Source organism: Mauremys mutica, chromosome 9 (genome assembly GCF_020497125.1).
Source record: "Mauremys mutica isolate MM-2020 ecotype Southern chromosome 9, ASM2049712v1, whole genome shotgun sequence".
Lineage (NCBI taxonomy): Eukaryota > Metazoa > Chordata > Testudines > Geoemydidae > Mauremys > Mauremys mutica.
The window spans coordinates 5,310,516-5,330,288 of NC_059080.1; the positions used below are offsets into that span (position 1 = coordinate 5,310,516).

Sequence of the window (19,773 nt, forward strand, 5' to 3'; positions counted from 1 at the left end):
GACCTGGTTTATGCACCTAAATCCCAGAGAGGGTTCACAGCTGTGAATCCTGGGTGGACAGAGGCACCTGTCTCCCGCCAAGGCTCAGGCCTCTAACCCCCTTTGAGGGGTGGGGTTTGCCCCCTCCGCCCCCATCCTCAGCATTTCCTGTTGGCTAGCTTAGGCCGCTCCCCACTCAGCATGTGGGCTTCTGTGAATCCTTTTTAAGTTCCTAGCTATCCTCATGCATTCGATAGGGAGCCGGGGTGCCCTAACTCGGGGTTGTGAATTCCATTTGGCAGAAGGATACCTAAGGGTTAGGTGCTGCAATGCTCAACCAAAGTCCCCTTTGGGACTCTAGCCCCAGAGACGTTTTGGGAAGATGAAAGAGCAGCATTCTAGTCCTGGCTCTCCAGGAATCTGTGTGTGATATAGCCAGTAATGTTGACACAATTAGCCAGTAATTTCGTCTGCAGTGTGTTAATTTGTTATAACAACTGTTAGGAAATGGGTGGAGGTTACCAGTTCACTTTTCATCTGCTTTGAAGAGTCTTAGGGATATGCAACACATGGAAACAGACTAGAAGTAACATCTTTTTAGTATCAAATTATTTGCTAATAATATTTAAATATTGCAAGGTCCAAGGACTTTGACCTAAATGAAAACATTTTGTTTTACCTAGAAACAAGACACTTCTAAACTTGATTCTAGTTGTCTCCTGGGCACATACCATTTTTAATACACAGCATTATCTATGTCCTTGAGTTAAGACATTAGGGCTAAGAGGTTCAAATGAACCTAGAGAGCACTGAAATTCAATGGGATTTGGGTGCCTAAAACTCTTAGGCTCCTTTGAAAATGCCAACCTAGACTTACATAGTTAACATAAATTTTGCTGACAAGAGTTAAATATCAGTTGTGTTAGGCGATGATAGACTCTCCAAAATATGGTCTAAATTGGAAGTGTACAGTGCTCACTTTATATTTATTTTTTATTACAAACATTTGCATTGTAGAAAAACCAAAAGAAATAATATTTTTCAATTCACCTAATACAAGTACTGTAGTGCAATCTCTTTATCATGAAAGTTGAACTTACAAATGTAGAATTTATGTACAAAAATAACTGCATTCAAAAATAAAACAATGTAAAATTTTAGACCCTGCAAGTCCTACTTCTTGGTCAGCCAGTCACTCAGACAAACAAGTTAATTTACATTTGCAGGAGATAATGCTGCCTCCTTCTTGTTTATAATGTCACCTGAAAGTGAGAACAGGCGTTCACATGGCACTGTTATAGCCAGCAAGATATTTATGTGCCAGATGCGCTAAAAATTCATATGTCCCTTCATGCTTCAACCACCATTCCAGTGGACATGTGTCCATGCTGATGATGGGTTCTGCTCGACAACAATCCAAAGCAGTGCGGACTGACGCATGTTCATTTTCATTATCTGAGTCAGATGCCACCAGCAGAAGGTTGATTTTCTGTTTTGGTGGTTCGGGTTCTGTAGTTTCTGCATTAGAATGTTGCTCTTTTAAGACTTCTGAAAGCATGTGCCACACCTCGTCCCTCTCAGATTTTGGACAGCACTTCAGATTATTAAACCTTGGTCGAGAGCTGTAGCTATCCTTGGAAATCTCACAGTGGTACCTTCTTTGCGTTTTGTGAAATCTGCAGTGAAAGTGTTCTTAAAATCAACAATGTGCTGGGTCATCATCCGAGACTGCTATAACATGAAATATATGGCAGAATGTGGGTAAAACACAGAGCAGGAGACATACAGTTCTCCCCCCAAGGAGTTCAGTCACAATTTAATTAACACATTATTTTTTTAATGAGCATCCTCAGCATGGAAGCTTGTCCTCTGGAATGGTGGCCAAAGCGTGAAGGGGCATACGAATGTTTAGCATGCCCGTCTATGCCTCACTTTTCCCATCTGTGATATGAGGATTATACTGTTTAGTCATCTGTGTAAAGTGTTTAGAATTCCTAAGGTGCAATGAGTAAGTCTTACCATCTCTTTCAGAATATGTCTAGAAATGAAGACACCTATGTGGAGTCCTGTACAACACTTTCCTGACAAGTTTCTTTGTGGCCTGATTGTCACAGCCAGTCTTTTCCTTCTCTCAGGTATAGTTATTTCTAATCTGTGAACACTTGACTCTGAGCTGAAGCCCCCTGGCTGGTGCACAAGGACTTGGGAGAGGGTGTGAAGAACCTCTACTACTCATACCCTACCCCCACCAGTTGGGCTGAATACCCCTAGCACGCAAGGGGAGAGAGGTAATTAGCCAGTCACCCTGCCCCGGCTGGCTCCTGGCATATGCTGCAGTTAACAGCAAGTGCTAGTCAGCAGCTGGACACGGCATGTTTTGACCCTGCTGTAAGGAGCAGGAAATTGAGTTCGGCAGCACTTCCTGCCCTCAGGGATCCTGCCTGGTACCAGTTGGATGTATCTGCCAGCTTCTTGGTTCTTATTTGCTATGTTGGCTGCTTCCACCTAGGGCAGGAGCTAGCCCCTGCTGCCATATGTTGTGCAAACACTGCATCCTCAAAGCTGTTTCTCACCATGAAGATGTTAGTAAGTGGTTTGTGCCCAGGTGTGAATGCACTTTCCTCTTGCCCTGGCAGCCTCACGTCTACATATTTTTCTCAAAGCTTTCCTCTCTTCCTTCTACTCAAAACTATGAGCAGCTAGGCCTCCTTGGCCATTCTTACCCTCACGTCCTCCTTCCCTGAGCAAGCGTTGGGCCAGCCTCTCAGCTGTGGTAGGGCACACCTTCACCCACGCAGCTGAGAATCAGGGATGCTATTTTGCACATCACAAGGTTAGGAAAAACCCCACAGCAAGGGTATCTGAGTAATCCTTGTTTGCAGCTAGCGCATCATCCTGCCATCAGTGCACCTCCCACACACCCATGATGATAATTTGGGGTAACACAGAGCTGGAAGTAAATGCCTATTTTTGACTCATCCATAGCTACTGCCCACACTTAGGAGGTAAAGTGCCTGCTTGTTGGGTTTTTTCCCTGTGAGGTTTCCTTATCCTTCCACACTTGAAGGGCTAACATTTCCCCAGTGTCATTTTACTCATCATAAAGGGAGATCATGTATTTGATTTGCTAGCTTTATCATGTTCGAGGAAAAGCCAAAAGCTAATGCTTGTGCCGAATTGCCTTGAAATAACTCAGGCATTGAATCAGCTACTATCTGTTCTGTTTCATGAACACACCAGACCCCATGTCATCCACTCCTGGATATGACATCTGCATAATAATTGTTTCCAGGCCATTTTTGCTTATTTAATTTATCTCGACTTTCGCATTCTAGCCTCAAGAATAATTCCAGGGGCAAGGATAATTCAAGATTTAAAAATGCATCCTACTATATAATTCAGCTGGAGCCACTGTCAACACCAAACCACTTCCTAGTCCACAAAAAACTGAGCTCCTTATTCCCAGCTTTAGCCATCTCTGAAAAAACAGGGTGGGTAAACGTCTGGACTTCACCCTTGTGAGGAAATGTGGATCCATCTCTCCGACTACACTACAAGTTACTTCAGTATAACTTAAGGTCGCTCAGAGGTCTGAATAATCCACACCCGTGAGCAATGTAAATTATACCGACCTAAGCACCAGTGTAGACAGCACTATGTTGGAGGGAGAGCTTCTCAGATGAATATAGCTACTGCCTCTCATGGAGGCAGGAGTTATTAAGCTGAAGGAAGAGCTTTCTCCCGTCAGTGTAAAGTGTCTCCACCACAAGCGGTGCAGCTGCGCTACTGTAAATGCTGGAGTTTAGATGTAGCCTCAATTGCTGCTGAGGTGTGTTCTTCACAGCAGGGAAGAGATGGATTTATGCCACCTTCACCCACACTCCTGCCCCAGTCTCAGAACTGGCCAAAGGTCAAATTACCTCCTGATACAGTTTAGAGCAGCCCGAGGGATGCTGTAAGTTATGGTTGTCTGGAGTGGCTTCTAAGAGGTTGCTCTATGATCTGGAGATTGCTGGAGCACAGTAGTGCTCTGGCCACCCACAAAGAAAGGATACAGAGATCAGATTAGATTATCATGATGATTCCTTCTGAATTTAAAGTCTAAGAGTTCTGCCACCCTAATGCCACCTGGGGGTTACCCTAGACCGGGGGAATTCCAAGAAGCTGGATTCAAAGCCCTTTTATAACTATGCAAAGGATGACCAAGATCGGTGCTGTGTTCTCTTGCACTGTTTGAGACCTGAATCCACTCTACCTGGGCTGGAAATGATGATCTCCGTCTGTCTGTCCCTTTCTGTTATGACGCCACCATGGACCTTATTCTGCAGTCCTGACAGGTGAAATGTCCACTGACTTCATGCCCGTATGTTCATGGGGATTCCCACTGCTGGGTTGGGCTCTACATTGTAAACCAATCAAATTAGATATAAGGGCCCAGATTTTCCTGTGCCTTGAGCCTTATTTATTCATTTACGCCTCAGCCCAGTGGGTGTAAAATGCTGCCTTTCTGATTTCAACTCCCATACACCCTTACTCAAAGGTGTCAATGGTGACCCCACATGCAATCCAACAGGCCTGATTCTAATCTGGACTGGTGTAGATCAGGAGTAACTCCATTTAAACCAGTAGAGTTGCACTGGTGTAAATGAGATCAGGACCAGCATACTAGGACATGAGGTTGGTACAATGACCTGAGCTTTGGAATTCAGGGGCTCCCACACACATTAGATATCAGGCCAGACTGTGATTATGTATCACAGCAAGTACTTTATTGACACCGTGGGAGAAAGAGGCTTTGGTAGAAAAGCAACGCTTCAGTTTTAATTGGCCACAGAGAGTGAGACCATACATCAATCAGTGCTTCTGATCTGAAGCATATGTAGCAGATGGGGGAAGCGTCTCCTGGTTTCACAAGTTCATGACGTGTGTAACCTTTATTCAAAGTGCAAACAATCACTTGAGATTTACAGGCCGGCTTTGACTCAGGGGATTTACAATGCCTGCTGTGTATGGCTAGCAATCAGGGCTTGGTGTAAATGATGTCATTAGAGAAAGGGATTGGAACAATCCTTGAGATATGGTAATAAAGGCTTCAGCCCTATCGCAGTTCTCTCCGAAAAGGAATAAATCTTTAATTAATGAAACATATGTAAACATGTTAGGATGATAGTAAGGCAAACCTGTAAATCATCACTCCACGGACAGCCTGGCTTATACTTTGGATCAAAATAGGCCTCATTGTCCCTATGCCCTGCCACATATATGGGTCCAAATTATCTGCTGGTGTTAATGGGCCAAATGGAGCAGTGATCATTTACACCAGTAGAGAATTTGGCTCATGGCCTCTCTCAGGCGAGCACAGAAAACTTGATGCTTCTATATGAAAAGATTGTGGCATATACTATGTTCTGTGGGGCTTTGTACCGAATAAAGAGTTCAGTTTTGCAGACTAATTTCATACTCTGATGGCAGCAGCCACCTTAACTCTGGGTTCTTGGAAGGGAAACAGAGTTTTCTTGCTGGACTCCAGCTGATGTGTTCTTTTTCCATTAGTGCTTATTTAGGTTCTAAACAGATCATAAAGACAAAAGAAGCAACAAAATATTCCTGCCCTTCTTCCTAACCCACGTCATAGTATTTAATGACCACAGTCAGGTGGTGGGAACAGCTAGCAGCAGCAAGCACCCACATTGAGTAATGACTTCCTCTTTGGGAGTGTGGCACTAGGAAGTCATGGCAGGGTACGAGTGCCTCTTGTTTCTAGCATCGCTCAAGAGAGGTTCTCTTCCTTGTGCCGGCAGCCAGGGCTTCTCTGATGCAAAGAGCTGGAAGGGGAGTACCCAGCCTTGCCCCCATCACGGAACTCCAGCAAACATTACACGGGGGATTTTAATTTAGACACGTTTGGGAAAGGTTATGGCAAGGTTATGACTCCAGTGGGACTATTTGTTTGCTACTCAGCCTGATTAAAGGTTGCAAAATCAGGAACTTTCTGACCCAGGGCTGGGCAGGTGCATTGTTACAGACATGCTGACAATACTGCAACACTGGGGCTAGGGCGATAAGGGCAGCAAGCGCTAACAAGTGTAAAGAAAATAATTAAAAAGAAAACGATCCCATCTTTTCTGAGTCCGCCCAGAGGGCCCGATCCTATTATTGTCACAAACCCTAACTTGCATGAATGTGCCCATGGAAGCCAGGGATACTGAGACCCTCAGTTCTCCATTCTGCTATGGCTCCTTTGCACCTCTCTGATGGTGCAAAGGGACTGGGAGCCATAAGGACCTGGCCAGCCATTAGTTCCCATTGTGTAGGGGGGACCCCCACAGTACAGAGCGGGGTGAGCAGGGCAAAAGGGACAGTGAATAACGGAGAATGAGGCCCAGGTGGCCAAATTCTGCCCTAACAGGCACCCATGGGGTCTCACTGAAATTTGTGTGTGGTCTGAATTCCAAACCCAGATCCAAATTCTGCCAATAGCATCTATATTCAGAGTGGGCTGAAGCAGGACCTCTGGTCCAAACACCTGCACTCAGTGTTAGGGCCTTTGAAATCCAGAGCTGAATTCTGTGCCCATTTCAATTTAACAGACTTGAAAATCCCTGGCTTTTCTTTATTCAATCAGACCCACTTCAGTTCTCTTTGTCAGTGGTGTAGGAGGCCTCAGCTCTACATTTCAAAGAGAGAAGGAGCCAGAAATAGAATAAACCTTTAATTTTTTGATCATCTTGTGATATTGCTAAAGAGAGTGATTTGGCAAACGGCTGTCATATGATGGGCGCAATCCATTTACATGCAATTATCCTAATAGAAAAGTATCTGAATGAGGTCATGTTGCAGCTTTCTCTCTGAAAAGTGAGATTTTCTTCTTCTTTTTTACCCTCCCCCCCTTTTTGTACAGAAACAAATTTCCTGAAAGGAAAAAAACTGGATTTATTTGGAAGGAACGATAAGTATGTCTCCTTGGCCAACACCAGCATCCCCTCACTATGCCAATTCACTGTGTGCATTGATCTATACAGAAGCACAAATGTCAGTTCTTGGACAGCATTTTCGTACCATACAAACAACAGCAACTCCACTGACATATATGATCTCGAGCTCGGACTCTGCGGTGAAAACAAACATCTAAGACTGTATCTTTTTGGCACAACGATAGACATTGAACTTGATTTAATTCTTTTTATATGGCACAGTGTGTGCTGCATATGGGATGGTAATAAGGGACTGCTGCAAGTCTACCACAATGGCAGCTTATTGTCTGATAAAGTGATTAATGGAACCAGGTGCCTGGAACCAGCCGGGAGCTTGGTGCTAGGGCATTTGCACAAAATCCAGAATGGCAATATTGTTCGGGGCAGCAGCAGCTTCATTGGCAGCTTGTACTACTTTCAACTGTGGGACAGAATCAGAGAGCAGAGTGAGTTAAAGACATGTTCCCCAGGAAATATTGTCAGCTGGAGGGAGGATTATTGGCACTTTGACAACATAGTTCCAATCGCTGACCCTCAACTGCGCTGCGGTGAGTAGTGTGCAATCATTTTTTCTCCTCGAATATATAAGTGGTGATAAAAACAGGGCATATGTAGCATGAAACATAGATATCTCTTGGAAATGACATTCTGCCATTGCACAGCGATATATAATGACAAAGAACAAGTACACCTGATACACTGTCTGAGGCCAAGAATGTTCCAGTGCTGTACACGGACACTTTGAAAATAACTGAATGTAGTTACACTAGAAATTGTAATTCCTTCAAAGCCTAACGTCGGACCCTAGCCTGCCCACAAGACAAACACTGTTTGCTTTTTCACTTGCATTTACGAATAACAACTCCTATGTAACGTACAGATGCTAAAGTTCATGGCTATCCAGGTTCAGAAAACAAGACCAAACCACAGAAACAACCTGGGCCAGATTCTGACCTCCATTAGGGACCATCAACACCAAACTGCTGCTGGTGCAGAGCAACTTGAGTGCTGGCATAACTGGCTGCAGGAGGATCACCCCAGCGTACAAGCATCCTCCAGGTGCACAGAGCTGCTGTAGATTCTCCTTTACCAACCAACCAACCTCCCTTCCTCCCTCCTTGAGGGTGGCCTAGGGGGTGTGGATGGGGGAAAATTGAGGGGGGAGGGATAGCTTAGTGGTTTGAGCATTGGCCTGCTAAACCCAGGGTTGCGAGCGCAATCCTTGAGGGGGCCATTTAGGGAACTGGTAAAAAGCTGTCTGGGGACTGGTCCTGCTTTGAGCAGGGGGCTGGACTAGATGACCTCCTGAGGCCCCTTACAACCCTGATATTCTATGAAATTGGTGTAGCCAGGCCCTCCCTGCACCTTGACTATTCCTAGCTACTGTAACGGTTCCTCAGGGATCACTAGCAGCTGGTGTAACTTAGAGCAACCCCTCAGGCTGCTGTAAATTGTGCTGAGGGATTGACCTGGCATACAGCTGGCCCAGCACTGAAGAAGGTAAAAGGAGTTCAAAGACACTTCTGCATCTTCACTGTTTGAGTTGTGCTGAGTACCCCTAGGCCACAGCTCAGGAGCTGAGCCCTTGTAATGATACAGTCAAAAGTGACTGACAAATTCTCAGGCAACATAGCCCCTTTGACTTGAATAGAGTTAGGCCAGCAGTGAAAGTGACCCATCATGTCCTGACAGGCTCCCACATGGCATGGGGCACCCAAAAACCAAACACTTTCCCTTTTAGCCTGTGATAAATGCTACATACTAGGAGTGTGTGTGCTAGCAAAAGGGGAGGGGTGAGGAGCGGGGACTAGACCCAATCTAAACAGTGTTGCAGACTATTGATTTATATTGTCTTGTTGGCACCTAGATATTACAATTCCTCAAGATATTTTAAAATACTTTCTTCTAACCAGATGGGAAGGCAACATCATAATTGGAATGTTAAAGCCAATGGTTATAACTGATTTAAATGATCATGGGGACCTTCAATTTGAGTGACATACTGGAGGTCTCATGCCACCAGTATTAAAACATCCTTGAAATTTCTAAACATTATAGAATATCATCTAAATTATAGATGACAATTTCCTAACTCAAAAAGTATTGCAGCCAACATGGGGGAATTCTTTATTCAACCTGGTCCTAGCAGATAGAGGAACCAATCAGAGAACTAAAATTAATGTTTGCTAAAGTACAAGTGATCATACTTGATCACACTTATAATGTGCAAGCAGAATAAAGTCCAGAGTAGTAATATGTATTCTTGGTGTTTTAAAACTGCCAGTTTCACAAATCTGAAAACAATTGAGCCAAGTCAGCTGGGAGGAAGAATTTAATCAGAAAAATGTGAATGATAATTGGCAGTCTTTTAAGAACACTTAATTAGATGCTGAAAAATCCACAATTGAGGAAGATGTTACCAGTTACAAAGCCAAACTGTTGTACAGGGGAAGTGAAGGCAGCTATAAAAAGACAAATGGAAGAAAGAGGAAGGAATATAAATCAGAAATTAGAGATTGTAAAAAACTGATAAGGAAAGCAGAAGGACACAAGGAGAAATCTATGGCCAGCAGAGTGAAGGGGAAAAAAAGTTTTTTTAAATATATCAGGGGAAAAAAGCAACCTAAAATGGTATTGGTCCATTACTAGGTGGAAATGGTAGAATTATCAATAATAATACAGAAAAGGCAGAACTGTACTTATTTCAGTTCCGTATTTATGGAAAAAACAGATAATGTCATATGGTGATGAGACATTCTTTCCATTCCGCTAGTCTCTCAGGAGGACCTTAACAGGGCTGGCTCCAGGGTTTTGGCCGCCCCAAGCGGCGGGAAAAAAAAAAAAAAGCCGCGATCGCAATTGGCGGCAGCTCCACTGCGCCGCTTTTATCTTCGGCAGCAATTCGGCGACAAGTCTTTCCGTCTGAGAGGGACCTGCCGCTGAATTGCTGCCGAAGAGCCTGACCTGCCGCCCCTTCCTCTTGGCCGCCCCAAGCACCTGCTTGCTGAGCTGGTGCCTGGAGCCGGCCCTGGACATTAAACAGAAGCTACTAAATTTAGACATTTTAAAATCATCATCAGGTCCAGATAACTTGCATCCAAGAGTTTTAAAAGAGCTGGCTTAGGAACTCACTGGCCCATAAAAGCTGATTTTTAGTAAGCCTTGAAGAATTGGGGAAGTTCCAGAAGCCTTTTGCAAATCAGACCCCAGAGTATCAAGCTGGGCACCCCAAAAATGAGGAACACACAATTAATAACCCTCTGTGACAGGTTTGGCTTAAGTGACTTGCCCAGCATCACATAAGAACGCTGGGCAAGGAGGCTATCCCTGCAGAGGACTCCACTTCTCCAGGGTAACATTCAACTGCATTAACCTTGAGAACATCCTCTCTTCCACCAGTCCTCTGCCTCCTTCACTACACACCGTCCAGCTTCTGCAACAAACGAAGCAGGGTATCTACAGACAATAGCCTCCCTTATTACACAACCCTGATTCACCCCAGAGCAAGTCCGTCCTCTGCACTCAATGAGGCAGGGGTCCTATCGGAAAAATAGTATGTGAGACTCTACCATAATGCATAGGCATAAGGGAGCCAAATTAAGGGAACTTTAATCTGGGCATTTCCTAACGTTTGAATGCTTTACTCTGCATCTTTATTAATGTTGTTTTAACAGTTTGATTTGCGGGAGGGTATATTTTCCAGGTTTGTTTTTTTTTAAAGCAAACTGAAAAATCATAAACAGAAATTCCCTCATGTGGCATCATACTGACACCAACAAATCATCAGCAGGGCTGGAACCTCTAGATCCACCACACAGACCCATCATTTGAGCTAACAGAGTAACTTATAGCAGTAGTAGGTTGTCATCCTCCATGTGGACCAGCACTAGAGGGGGATGAGATACACACTTTGCCAGTGGGATACATGGATATCTGCTAGCAGCTGAGAAATGGGCTGGCAGGAAGTGTTCTGTAGCGGGCACAGACTCTTCCTCCCATTTCCCCCAAACGTGACCCCTTCTGCCCCATCTCCTCCAGGCTGTTCTTGTCACAGTCCTCAGGCTCCTCATCCCAATACCAGTCGCATTGCCCAGCCACTCTGGGCTCACTGCCCAAATCCAAATCTCCTCCCTGACTCCTCCTCTCTCCACCAGGCCACATCCAGTCCCAGGATCCCTTCTCAGCCATCCCAGTTGCCCCCTCCTGGCTCCTTAACCACATACCTAGCTCCTTCTCAGATTTCTCTCTTCTAGCCCCCTGCCCCACTGGGCCCTAGTCCCAGTCTCTTTGTCCAGCCCTCCTCTACTCTGCCTGGCTGCCAGCTGCAGGGTCATTGAGAGCCAGGGGCGGCTCTATCAATTACGGCGCCCCAAGCAGGGCGGCGCGCTTTGCCGCCCTTCCCCGGTCCCGCGGCCGGGGCAGAAGTGTCTGCGGCGGGTGCGCTGGTTCGCGGCTCCGGTGGAGCATCCGCAGGCATGGCTGCGGGAGCTCCGTGCGAGCCGCGGGACCAGCACGCCCGCCGCAGTCATGCCTGCGGGAGCTCAAGCGGAGCCGCGGAAAGAGGGGACCCTCCGCAGCCATGCCATGCTCAGCACTCTGCAGGGTCAGTGCATGCGTAATGTGTTCAGCACTAGGAGCTGTGAGGGGCTGGAGCATGCTCAGCACTCTGCGGGGTCAGTGCATGCGTAATGTGTTCAGCACTAGGAGCTGGGAGGGGCTGGAGCATGCTCAGCACTCTGCGGGGTCAGTGCATGCGGAATGTGTTCAGCACTAGGAGCTGGGAGGGGCTGGAGCATGCTCAGCACTCTGCGGGGTCAGTGCATGCGTAATGTGTTCAGCACTAGGAGCTGGGAGGGGCTGGAGCATGCTCAGCACTCTGCGGGGTCAGTGCATGCGTAATGTGTTCAGCACTAGGAGCTGTGAGGGGCTGGAGCATGCTCAGCACTCTGCGGGGTCAGTGCATGCGTAATGTGTTCAGCACTAGGAGCTGTGAGGGGCTGGAGCATGCTCAGCGCTCTGCGGGGTCAGTGCATGCGTAATGTGTTCAGCACTAGGAGCTGGGAGGGGCTGGAGCATGCTCAGCACTCTGCGGGGTCAGTGCATGCGTAATGTGTTCAGCACTAGGAGCTGGGAGGGGCTGGAGCATGCTCAGCGCTCTGCGGGGTCAGTGCATGCGTAATGTGTTCAGCACTAGGAGCTGGGAGGGGCTGGAGCATGCTCAGCGCTCTGCGGGGTCAGTGCATGCGTAATGTGTTCAGCACTAGGAGCTGGGAGGGGATGGAGCATGCTCAGCACTCTGCGGGGTCAGTGCATGCGTAATGTGTTCAGCACTAGGAGCTGGGAGGGGCTGGAGCATGCTCAGCGCTCTGCGGGGTCAGTGCATGCGTAATGTGTTCAGCACTAGGAGCTGGGAGGGGCTGGAGCATGCTCAGCGCTCTGCGGGGTCAGTGCATGCGTAATGTGTTCAGCACTAGGAGCTGTGAGGGGCTGGAGCATGCTCAGCGCTCTGCGGGGTCAGTGCATGCGTAATGTGTTCAGCACTAGGAGCTGGGAGGGGCTGGAGCATGCTCAGCACTCTGCAGGGTCAGTGCATGCGTAATGTGTTCAGCACTAGGAGCTGGGAGGGGCTGGAGCATGCTCAGCGCTCTGCGGGGTCAGTGCATGCGTAATGTGTTCAGCACTAGGAGCTGTGAGGGGCTGGAGCATGCTCAGCGCTCTGCGGGGTCAGTGCATGCGTAATGTGTTCAGCACTAGGAGCTGGGAGGGGCTGGAGCATGCTCAGCACTCTGCGGGGTCAGTGCATGCGTAATGTGTTCAGCACTAGGAGCTGGGAGGGGCTGGAGCATGCTCAGCACTCTGCGGGGTCAGTGCATGCGTAATGTGTTCAGCACTAGCAGCTGTGAGGGGCTGGAGCATGCTCAGCGCTCTGCGGGGTCAGTGCATGCGTAATGTGTTCAGCACTAGGAGCTGTGAGGGGCTGGAGCATGCTCAGCGCTCTGCGGGGTCAGTGCATGCGTAATGTGTTCAGCACTAGGAGCTGGGAGGGGATGGAGCATGCTCAGCACTCTGCGGGGTCAGTGCATGCGTAATGTGTTCAGCACTAGGAGCTGGGAGGGGATGGAGCATGCTCAGCACTCTGCGGGGTCAGTGCATGCGTAATGTGTTCAGCACTAGGAGCTGGGAGGGGCTGGAGCATGCTCAGCACTCTAGGGGTCATGCAACTGCGGAATCTTTTCAGCACTATGATCTGGGAGGGGCTGTAGCATGCTCAGCACACTGCGGGGTCAGTGCATGCGGAATCTGTTCAGCACTAGGAGCTGGGAGGGCTGGAGCATGCCTCAGCGCTCTGCGGGGGTTTTCCAGTGCATGCGGAATCTGTTCAGCACTAGGAGCTTGGGAGGGGCTGGAGCTATGCTCAGCGCTCTGCGAAGGGTTTCAGTGCATGCGTAATGTGTTCAGCACTAGGAGATGTGAGGGGATGGAGCATGCTCAGCACTCTGCGGGGTCAGTGCATGCGTAATGTGTTCAGCACTAGGAGCTGGGAGGGGCTGGAGCATGCTCAGCACTCTGCGGGGTCAGTGCATGCGTAATGTGTTCAGCACTAGGAGCTGGGAGGGGCTGGAGCATGCTCAGCACTCTGTGGGGTCAGTGCATGCGTAATGTGTTCAGCACTAGGAGCTGGGAGGGGATGGAGCATGTTCACTGAGGACAAAATCTTCAGGGGATTTAGCGGCAAAAATTTAAGTCTCCACTAAGCATCTGCAAGCTGTGATTTTTCAAAGGTTTATAACTTGGCCATATTTGGGCAGATTTTCACAGGGCCGACAAAAGGCACATTCCTGACACTGTGGTAACACCCCTACCTAATTTTAAGCCCCCACTCTAAGGTATGGGGGTGCTAGATTTATTCCAAGAAAAGGTCATCAGAATTTTCCAACATGGGTAACACACGGTACTTTCCCTCAGTCTTCTTCTTGGAAACGGCTGGACTTTTTTTCGCTGGCATGGAAGATTTCAGATCAAACATTTAAATTCTGGAAAAGTTATAAGCAACTGAAACCAGAGTTTTATAATGGGCAGTGTCAGGTAACCTTGTGTTACCCCACCTGTAATGTTAGTAAGCTCAGAAAGCTAGATAGATGTTTAGTTAGAGTAAAGGCTATGGAATCCTGTTTTGCTCAGAGACTAAGACTATAGTTTTGTAAACCTACTTACAAGAGGGCTGTAAAGTTTAATTATATTTGAGAATCTTGTGTCAGATCTTGGATATATTTTATAGGAACGTTGGTATACACCATATATTTCTTTCTTTGTTTTTTATTACCACTTTAACAACTGAAATTTCTGAGCAACTTATTGTACTTAGAGACACTAAATAGAAAACAAACAAACAAAAAGGCTCATTTGGGATAGCAATGGGTGTTATAAATATATGTGTTGCAATTTCTGTGCCATTTATCAGAATTACAAAGTTTCACTGAGCACTAATTTTTATGCACGGTTTGTAGTGAACTAAGGCACAGAGGCTCTGTGAGAATGTTTGTAGCACTGGTATCACTGGATTTTAGAGGGCAGAAGTCAGAAATAACCTTGCATAGTAGATGCTATAGAACAAAATGCCATGCCACAGAGCTATTTAAATGCTAGTGACATCCCTTGAATAGGAGTTTTGCTTGTGCATATGCTGTAGGATTTATGCTCTGAAAAAACTATGATTATTGGTGACTGCAATACAATTTGTTCCCATTTACAGGTATTTGTATAGCTGGACATCACTTCAGTTTACTGTGTTCAGTTAAACATAAAACTAGATAGCAAACATGGAGTTTTACAGGGGAACGGTGTGTGACGGGTTGGGTCACAGAAACCACATTGGAACTGCCACCTAATGTGCTGAGACTATCTCTGAGCCTGTTTTCCCTGGCAGCTTGGGACTTCAGTACCCTGTCTTGTTGAGTCAGACACGCTAGCCTGCTACAAACACAGACCCAGGTCTGAACCACGTCCCCCACAAGCTGCAGACTTAACTGAAAACAACTTAGAAAGTGCTCCTGTCTCCAGCACCCAGATACCCAGTTCCAAATGGGGTCCAAACCCCAAATAAATCTGTTTTACTCTGTATAAAGCTTATACAGAGTAAACTCAAATTGTCTGCCCTCTATAACACTGATAGAGAGATACGCACAGCTGTTTGCTTTCCCAGGTATTAATACTTGCTCTGGGTTAATTAATAAGCAAAAAGTGATTTTATTAAATATAAAAAGTAGGATTTAAGTGGTTCCAAGTAGTGACAGACAGAACAAAGTAAATTACCAAGCAAAATAAAACAAAAACACGCAAGTCTAAGCTTAATGCAGTAGGAAACTAAATGCAGGTAAATCTCACCCTCAGAGATGTTCCAATAAGCTTCTTTTACAGACTAGACTCCTTCCTAGTCTGGGTCCAGCAATCACTCCCACCCCCATAGTTACTGTCCTTTGTTCCAGTTTCTTTCAGGCAACTCTTTGGGCTGGAAGGGCTTTCTCCTGAGCCAGATGAAGACAAAATGAAGGGGTTTCCAGGACCTTTTACATTCTCTCTCTTGTGGGTGGAAACCCTTTTGTTCTCCTGTGCAAAATCACAGTAACAAGATGGAGTCTGTAGCCACCTGGACAAGTCCCACGTCTATGAATGATTCAGTTTTTTGCAGGCCAATGCCATTGTTTACATGTTAGTTTGAACGTTGCCAGGAAAGCTCAGATGTGGATTGGTGGCTCCCAAAGTCCATTGCTAGTTAAGTACTCCCAATTACTTGAATAACCCCTTCACACTATGTTGACCAAATCTGCCTTATGTGCTTCCTACAGCAAACACTTTAAATACAAGCATAGAGCCAACACCCATAACTTCAGATATAAAAATGATACATGCATACAAATAGGATGAATATATTCAGTAGATCATAACCTTTGCAGAGATGTGTTACATGGCATATCTAGCATAAAACATATTCCAGTTATGTCATATTTACACTCATAAGCATATTTCTATAAAGCATTATGGGATGCAATGTCACACTGTGTAACTAGCTGTTCTGGATATTCTGCACAAATACTGAAAACCTAGTGGTCTTGTCAAACAAAGCCTTTCTGGGGAAAATCAATGAAATTAACTCACATGATTAAAGCAGGCATAAGTCCTAAGGAAGTACCTTTACTTTATATTGAGTGAGACAGACATCACAGAAATACTCTTCACTTAATTTGCTCAGGTTTCGCCTTATAACGGTCAGTAAGAATGTTACTTTGCCCTTAGCATGTCTTTCTCCCAAAGAGCTCTCAGCACTCTACAGATGTTAGTTATTTAGAAGTTGGGGAGTATTTTTAGCACTGTTTTATAGATGGGGCAGCTGACGCATAGAGAGGAAAACTGGGCTTTTCAAAGCACCTAGGAGAGGTAGGCCATTAACTCCATTGATAGTCAATCGGACTCAGTGCCTGTCTCCCTTAAGCCCCTGTAAAAATCCTAGCCCAGATGACTTGTTCATAGTCACACAATGAGTCACTGGGAGAGCAAGGAAAAGAATCCTGGAACCTCAGCTCCTTCTCCCATGCTTCACTAGATCATAGCACCTCCTTCTGGGACTTGTCTACTGCAGCTATTTGAGACCACCATCTTAAGTGGCCTTACTGTGGGTCTTAAAAGAACTGTTTGCAGGACTGACCCCACTATGTTGGCCAGTCTCAGTTCTCTGACATGGTTGCCTCACTCCTGGAAGTAGCCCCTTCCAGTAGGATATGGAGAACATATGCACCGGGCAGGGAGCAAATTAAGGTTGAAGAAGCAACCATCGTTTTGGAATTTCCTAACTTCTGAGGACCTGACATTGAAACCGTAATATGTTATTTTAACGTAGGAAATTGCACACAAAATCTAGGTTTTTAAAAAAGCGAACTGAAAAAACCAGAAATCCCACCACGTGGCATTATACTGGCACCCAACATGGTTCATCAGTAAGCCGAAACCGTCAAATCGAGCACACACAGACCTGCCATTTGAGCTACCACAATAACCAGTAGCAGGTTGTCATCCTCTGTGTGGACCAGCCCTAAAGGTGGTTGGGGACTCTTTGCTGGTGGGTTTCACAGAGAGTTGCTGACAGCGGAAGAATGGGGGACACTCGGGAATCTTGGGTTCCATTCCAGACTCGGAGGGGAGGGGGAAGGGTCCTCTAGTGGACACAGACTCTTCTGCCCCTTCCTCTCAAGCATGACTTCTTCTGCCCTGCCCCTGACTCAATCCTGTCTCTTCCCCACCCTTGACTCCTCGTCCCAGCCCCATTCTCCTCACACCCTCAGTCCCAGCCTCCACTTTTCAGGCCTCTCATCCCAGTCTCCTTGCCCAGCCCCTCCCAGTCTTTCCCTACCCCAGCTTCCAGTGCCAGTTCTCCTTTCCCTCCTACAGCCACCAGTCCCAGTTTCCACCTCCCCCCTTTTTGGTCCATCTCTTCCCCACTCCATTTGACTTAGACAGCTCCTCCTCCATGTTGCCTGGAACCAGGGGGTGGATACTGAGGAGAGAGACTCTCAGTACTCTCAGGTCAGGTGCCCAGACCCAACATGGCCTACAGCAGCCCAGAGCTGCAATTGGAGGGAAGGTCCTGCTCACCCCCAGGCTTGAGCATGCCCAAAGTGAACAAAATCATGGGGGAATTTAGCTGCTAAAATCTAAGAAGTCTCTACTGAAGATGGAAGAACTGCAATTTTGCCAAGGTTTATAACTTGGTTAAAATTTGGGTGGAGTTTCACAGAGAGGGCAAAAGGCACATCCCTGACACCAGGGTGATCTTGCTGCTAAGTTTTAAGTCCCTGCTCTAAAGCACGGGGATGGCCTTTGTGTCAGGGAAAAGAAGAGTTTACCAGATTTTTTTTTTTAAAAACATGGTCAAAACAACATATTTTCTCTAACCTCATTCGTGGAAACAGCTGAACCATTTTGGCTGAAATTTTCCACCAAACAAACAAACAAACAAAAAAAAGTCAGTCTGAGGCAGATACCCAGCATGGAAAATGTCAGCCCAAACAATTAAAGCCTGGCAAAGTTATAAGCAGCTGAAAACAGGATCTTGTAATGGCAGGTGCCTAACAATCTTAAGAATAAGCAATAATACTAGCCCCACCTATAATGACAGAGGACCTCTCACTTTCCAAAACTCAGTTCATCTTTCACAATTAAAAATGTGGGTCCTGATCCTGTTACAGTGTCAATGGTAAAACTCTCACTGATTTCAGTAAGAGCAAGAGCAGGGCCTTTGGTATTAATTTAAAAGAATCTCATGGTGATGACCATGGACTGTGATACATAAAGCATCCTGGGTATTACAATTCATACACTCACTTATTTGTACAGCTCTTTTATGGCAGTGGTTCTCAAACTTTTGTACTGGTGACCCCTTTCACATAGCAACCCTCTGAGTGCGACCCCCCTTATAAGTTAAAAAACACTTTTTAATATATTTAACACCATTATAAATGCTGGAGGCAAAGCGGGGTTTGGGGTGAAGGCTGACAGCTCGGGACCCCTCATAGAATATCAGGGTTGGAAGGGACCTCAGGAGGTCATCTAGTCCAACCCCCTGCTCAAAGCAGGACCAATCCCCAGACAGATTTTTGCCCCAGATTCCTAAATGTAATAGCCTCTCAACCCCCTGTTTTATTGGAATGCTGTATGTTTTTCAGAATGCCAAAGAGAATGCCATTTGCTAAAGCACTAAATTCAAACTCCATGATTTGGATATTATAATTTCAGTAGTACAGTATTTTTCTAGCTGCAGATCATATCTGTCATCTCTTCTCAACCCTCATTTTATTAGCAGAATTTTGTGCAGGTTAATCAAAACAAGTGATGTTATGGGATGCAGGTGTCTAGTCCTACATCTGTTTAACAGTAACGATCGCTGACATGTGATGATAAACACAGATTTTCTTCTTCAGGTGATAATGAGGGAGAGGGATTTGAATATGTTAAATTGTAATTATGCTTGATTTGTCATTATTTAAATGAAAAATGCATCATGAGATACTTCTCTAATTAGAGTGTGTTTGATTTTTGTTTAGCAGTTTGTGTATCTTTTTTGTCCCCACCCCCAGACTTTGCTGGATCATTATACCTGACCCCCGTTAACCTCGTACATAGCCCCAAGGCAACACTGTTTGAAACATGACACCATTAACACTGGAAACCTGAATGTAATCTACAGCAATTAAGCTCTGGTCATAAACTTCCATTATTTGGAGAAGAATCAGCAGCATATGTCACAGCTATAAAGACAAATTAAAACCTAGACTTTGCGCAAAGCACAATCAAGCAATTTAGTTTAGTGCTTGATAAATCTTATTCAAAAAGCCACTTTTGCATTTCTACAAACTAGTTGGGGAAAAAACGAAAAAGGAAAAAAATAGAAGTTTATTCTAAGAAGAGGGCCTGGTAGGGTGGCATTTCACCTTTATGGTTTTGCATCACTTTCCCTATATCACAGTAATAAGCAGGAGTGGATTAAGGCTAAGTGGGACCAGGGTCATGATAACTTTGCTAAAATGTTTTGGTCCATCTGAAAATTCAAATCCATGGCTCCTTATTAATAGATTCCAAAGCCAGAAGGGACTATCATCTAGTCTCCTGTATAACACAGGCCACAGAACTACTCCAAAATACTTCCTAGACCAGCTCTTTTTTAAATGAAGACTGGATGTTTTTCTAAATGGTCAGTGATGGAGAATTCACCATGACCCTTGGGTAAATTGTTCTAATGGTTGATTACTCTCACAGTTATAAATTCACG

At 45.7% G+C, this 19,773-nt stretch overlaps 1 protein-coding gene across 7 annotated transcripts in view; it reads left to right on the forward strand.

Moving 5' to 3' along the window:
- Window positions 1-19,773, forward strand: part of ADGRG4 (adhesion G protein-coupled receptor G4) — a 116,158-nt gene that overhangs the window by 39,950 nt on the left and 56,435 nt on the right. For all 7 annotated transcript variants that reach the window (XM_045029670.1, XM_045029675.1, XM_045029674.1 and 4 more), the window contains 2 exons: window positions 2,011-2,114; window positions 6,881-7,501. In XM_045029670.1, the coding sequence (XP_044885605.1) occupies window positions 2,011-2,114; window positions 6,881-7,501 (725 nt within the window). The remainder of the gene's footprint in view (window positions 1-2,010; window positions 2,115-6,880; window positions 7,502-19,773) is intronic.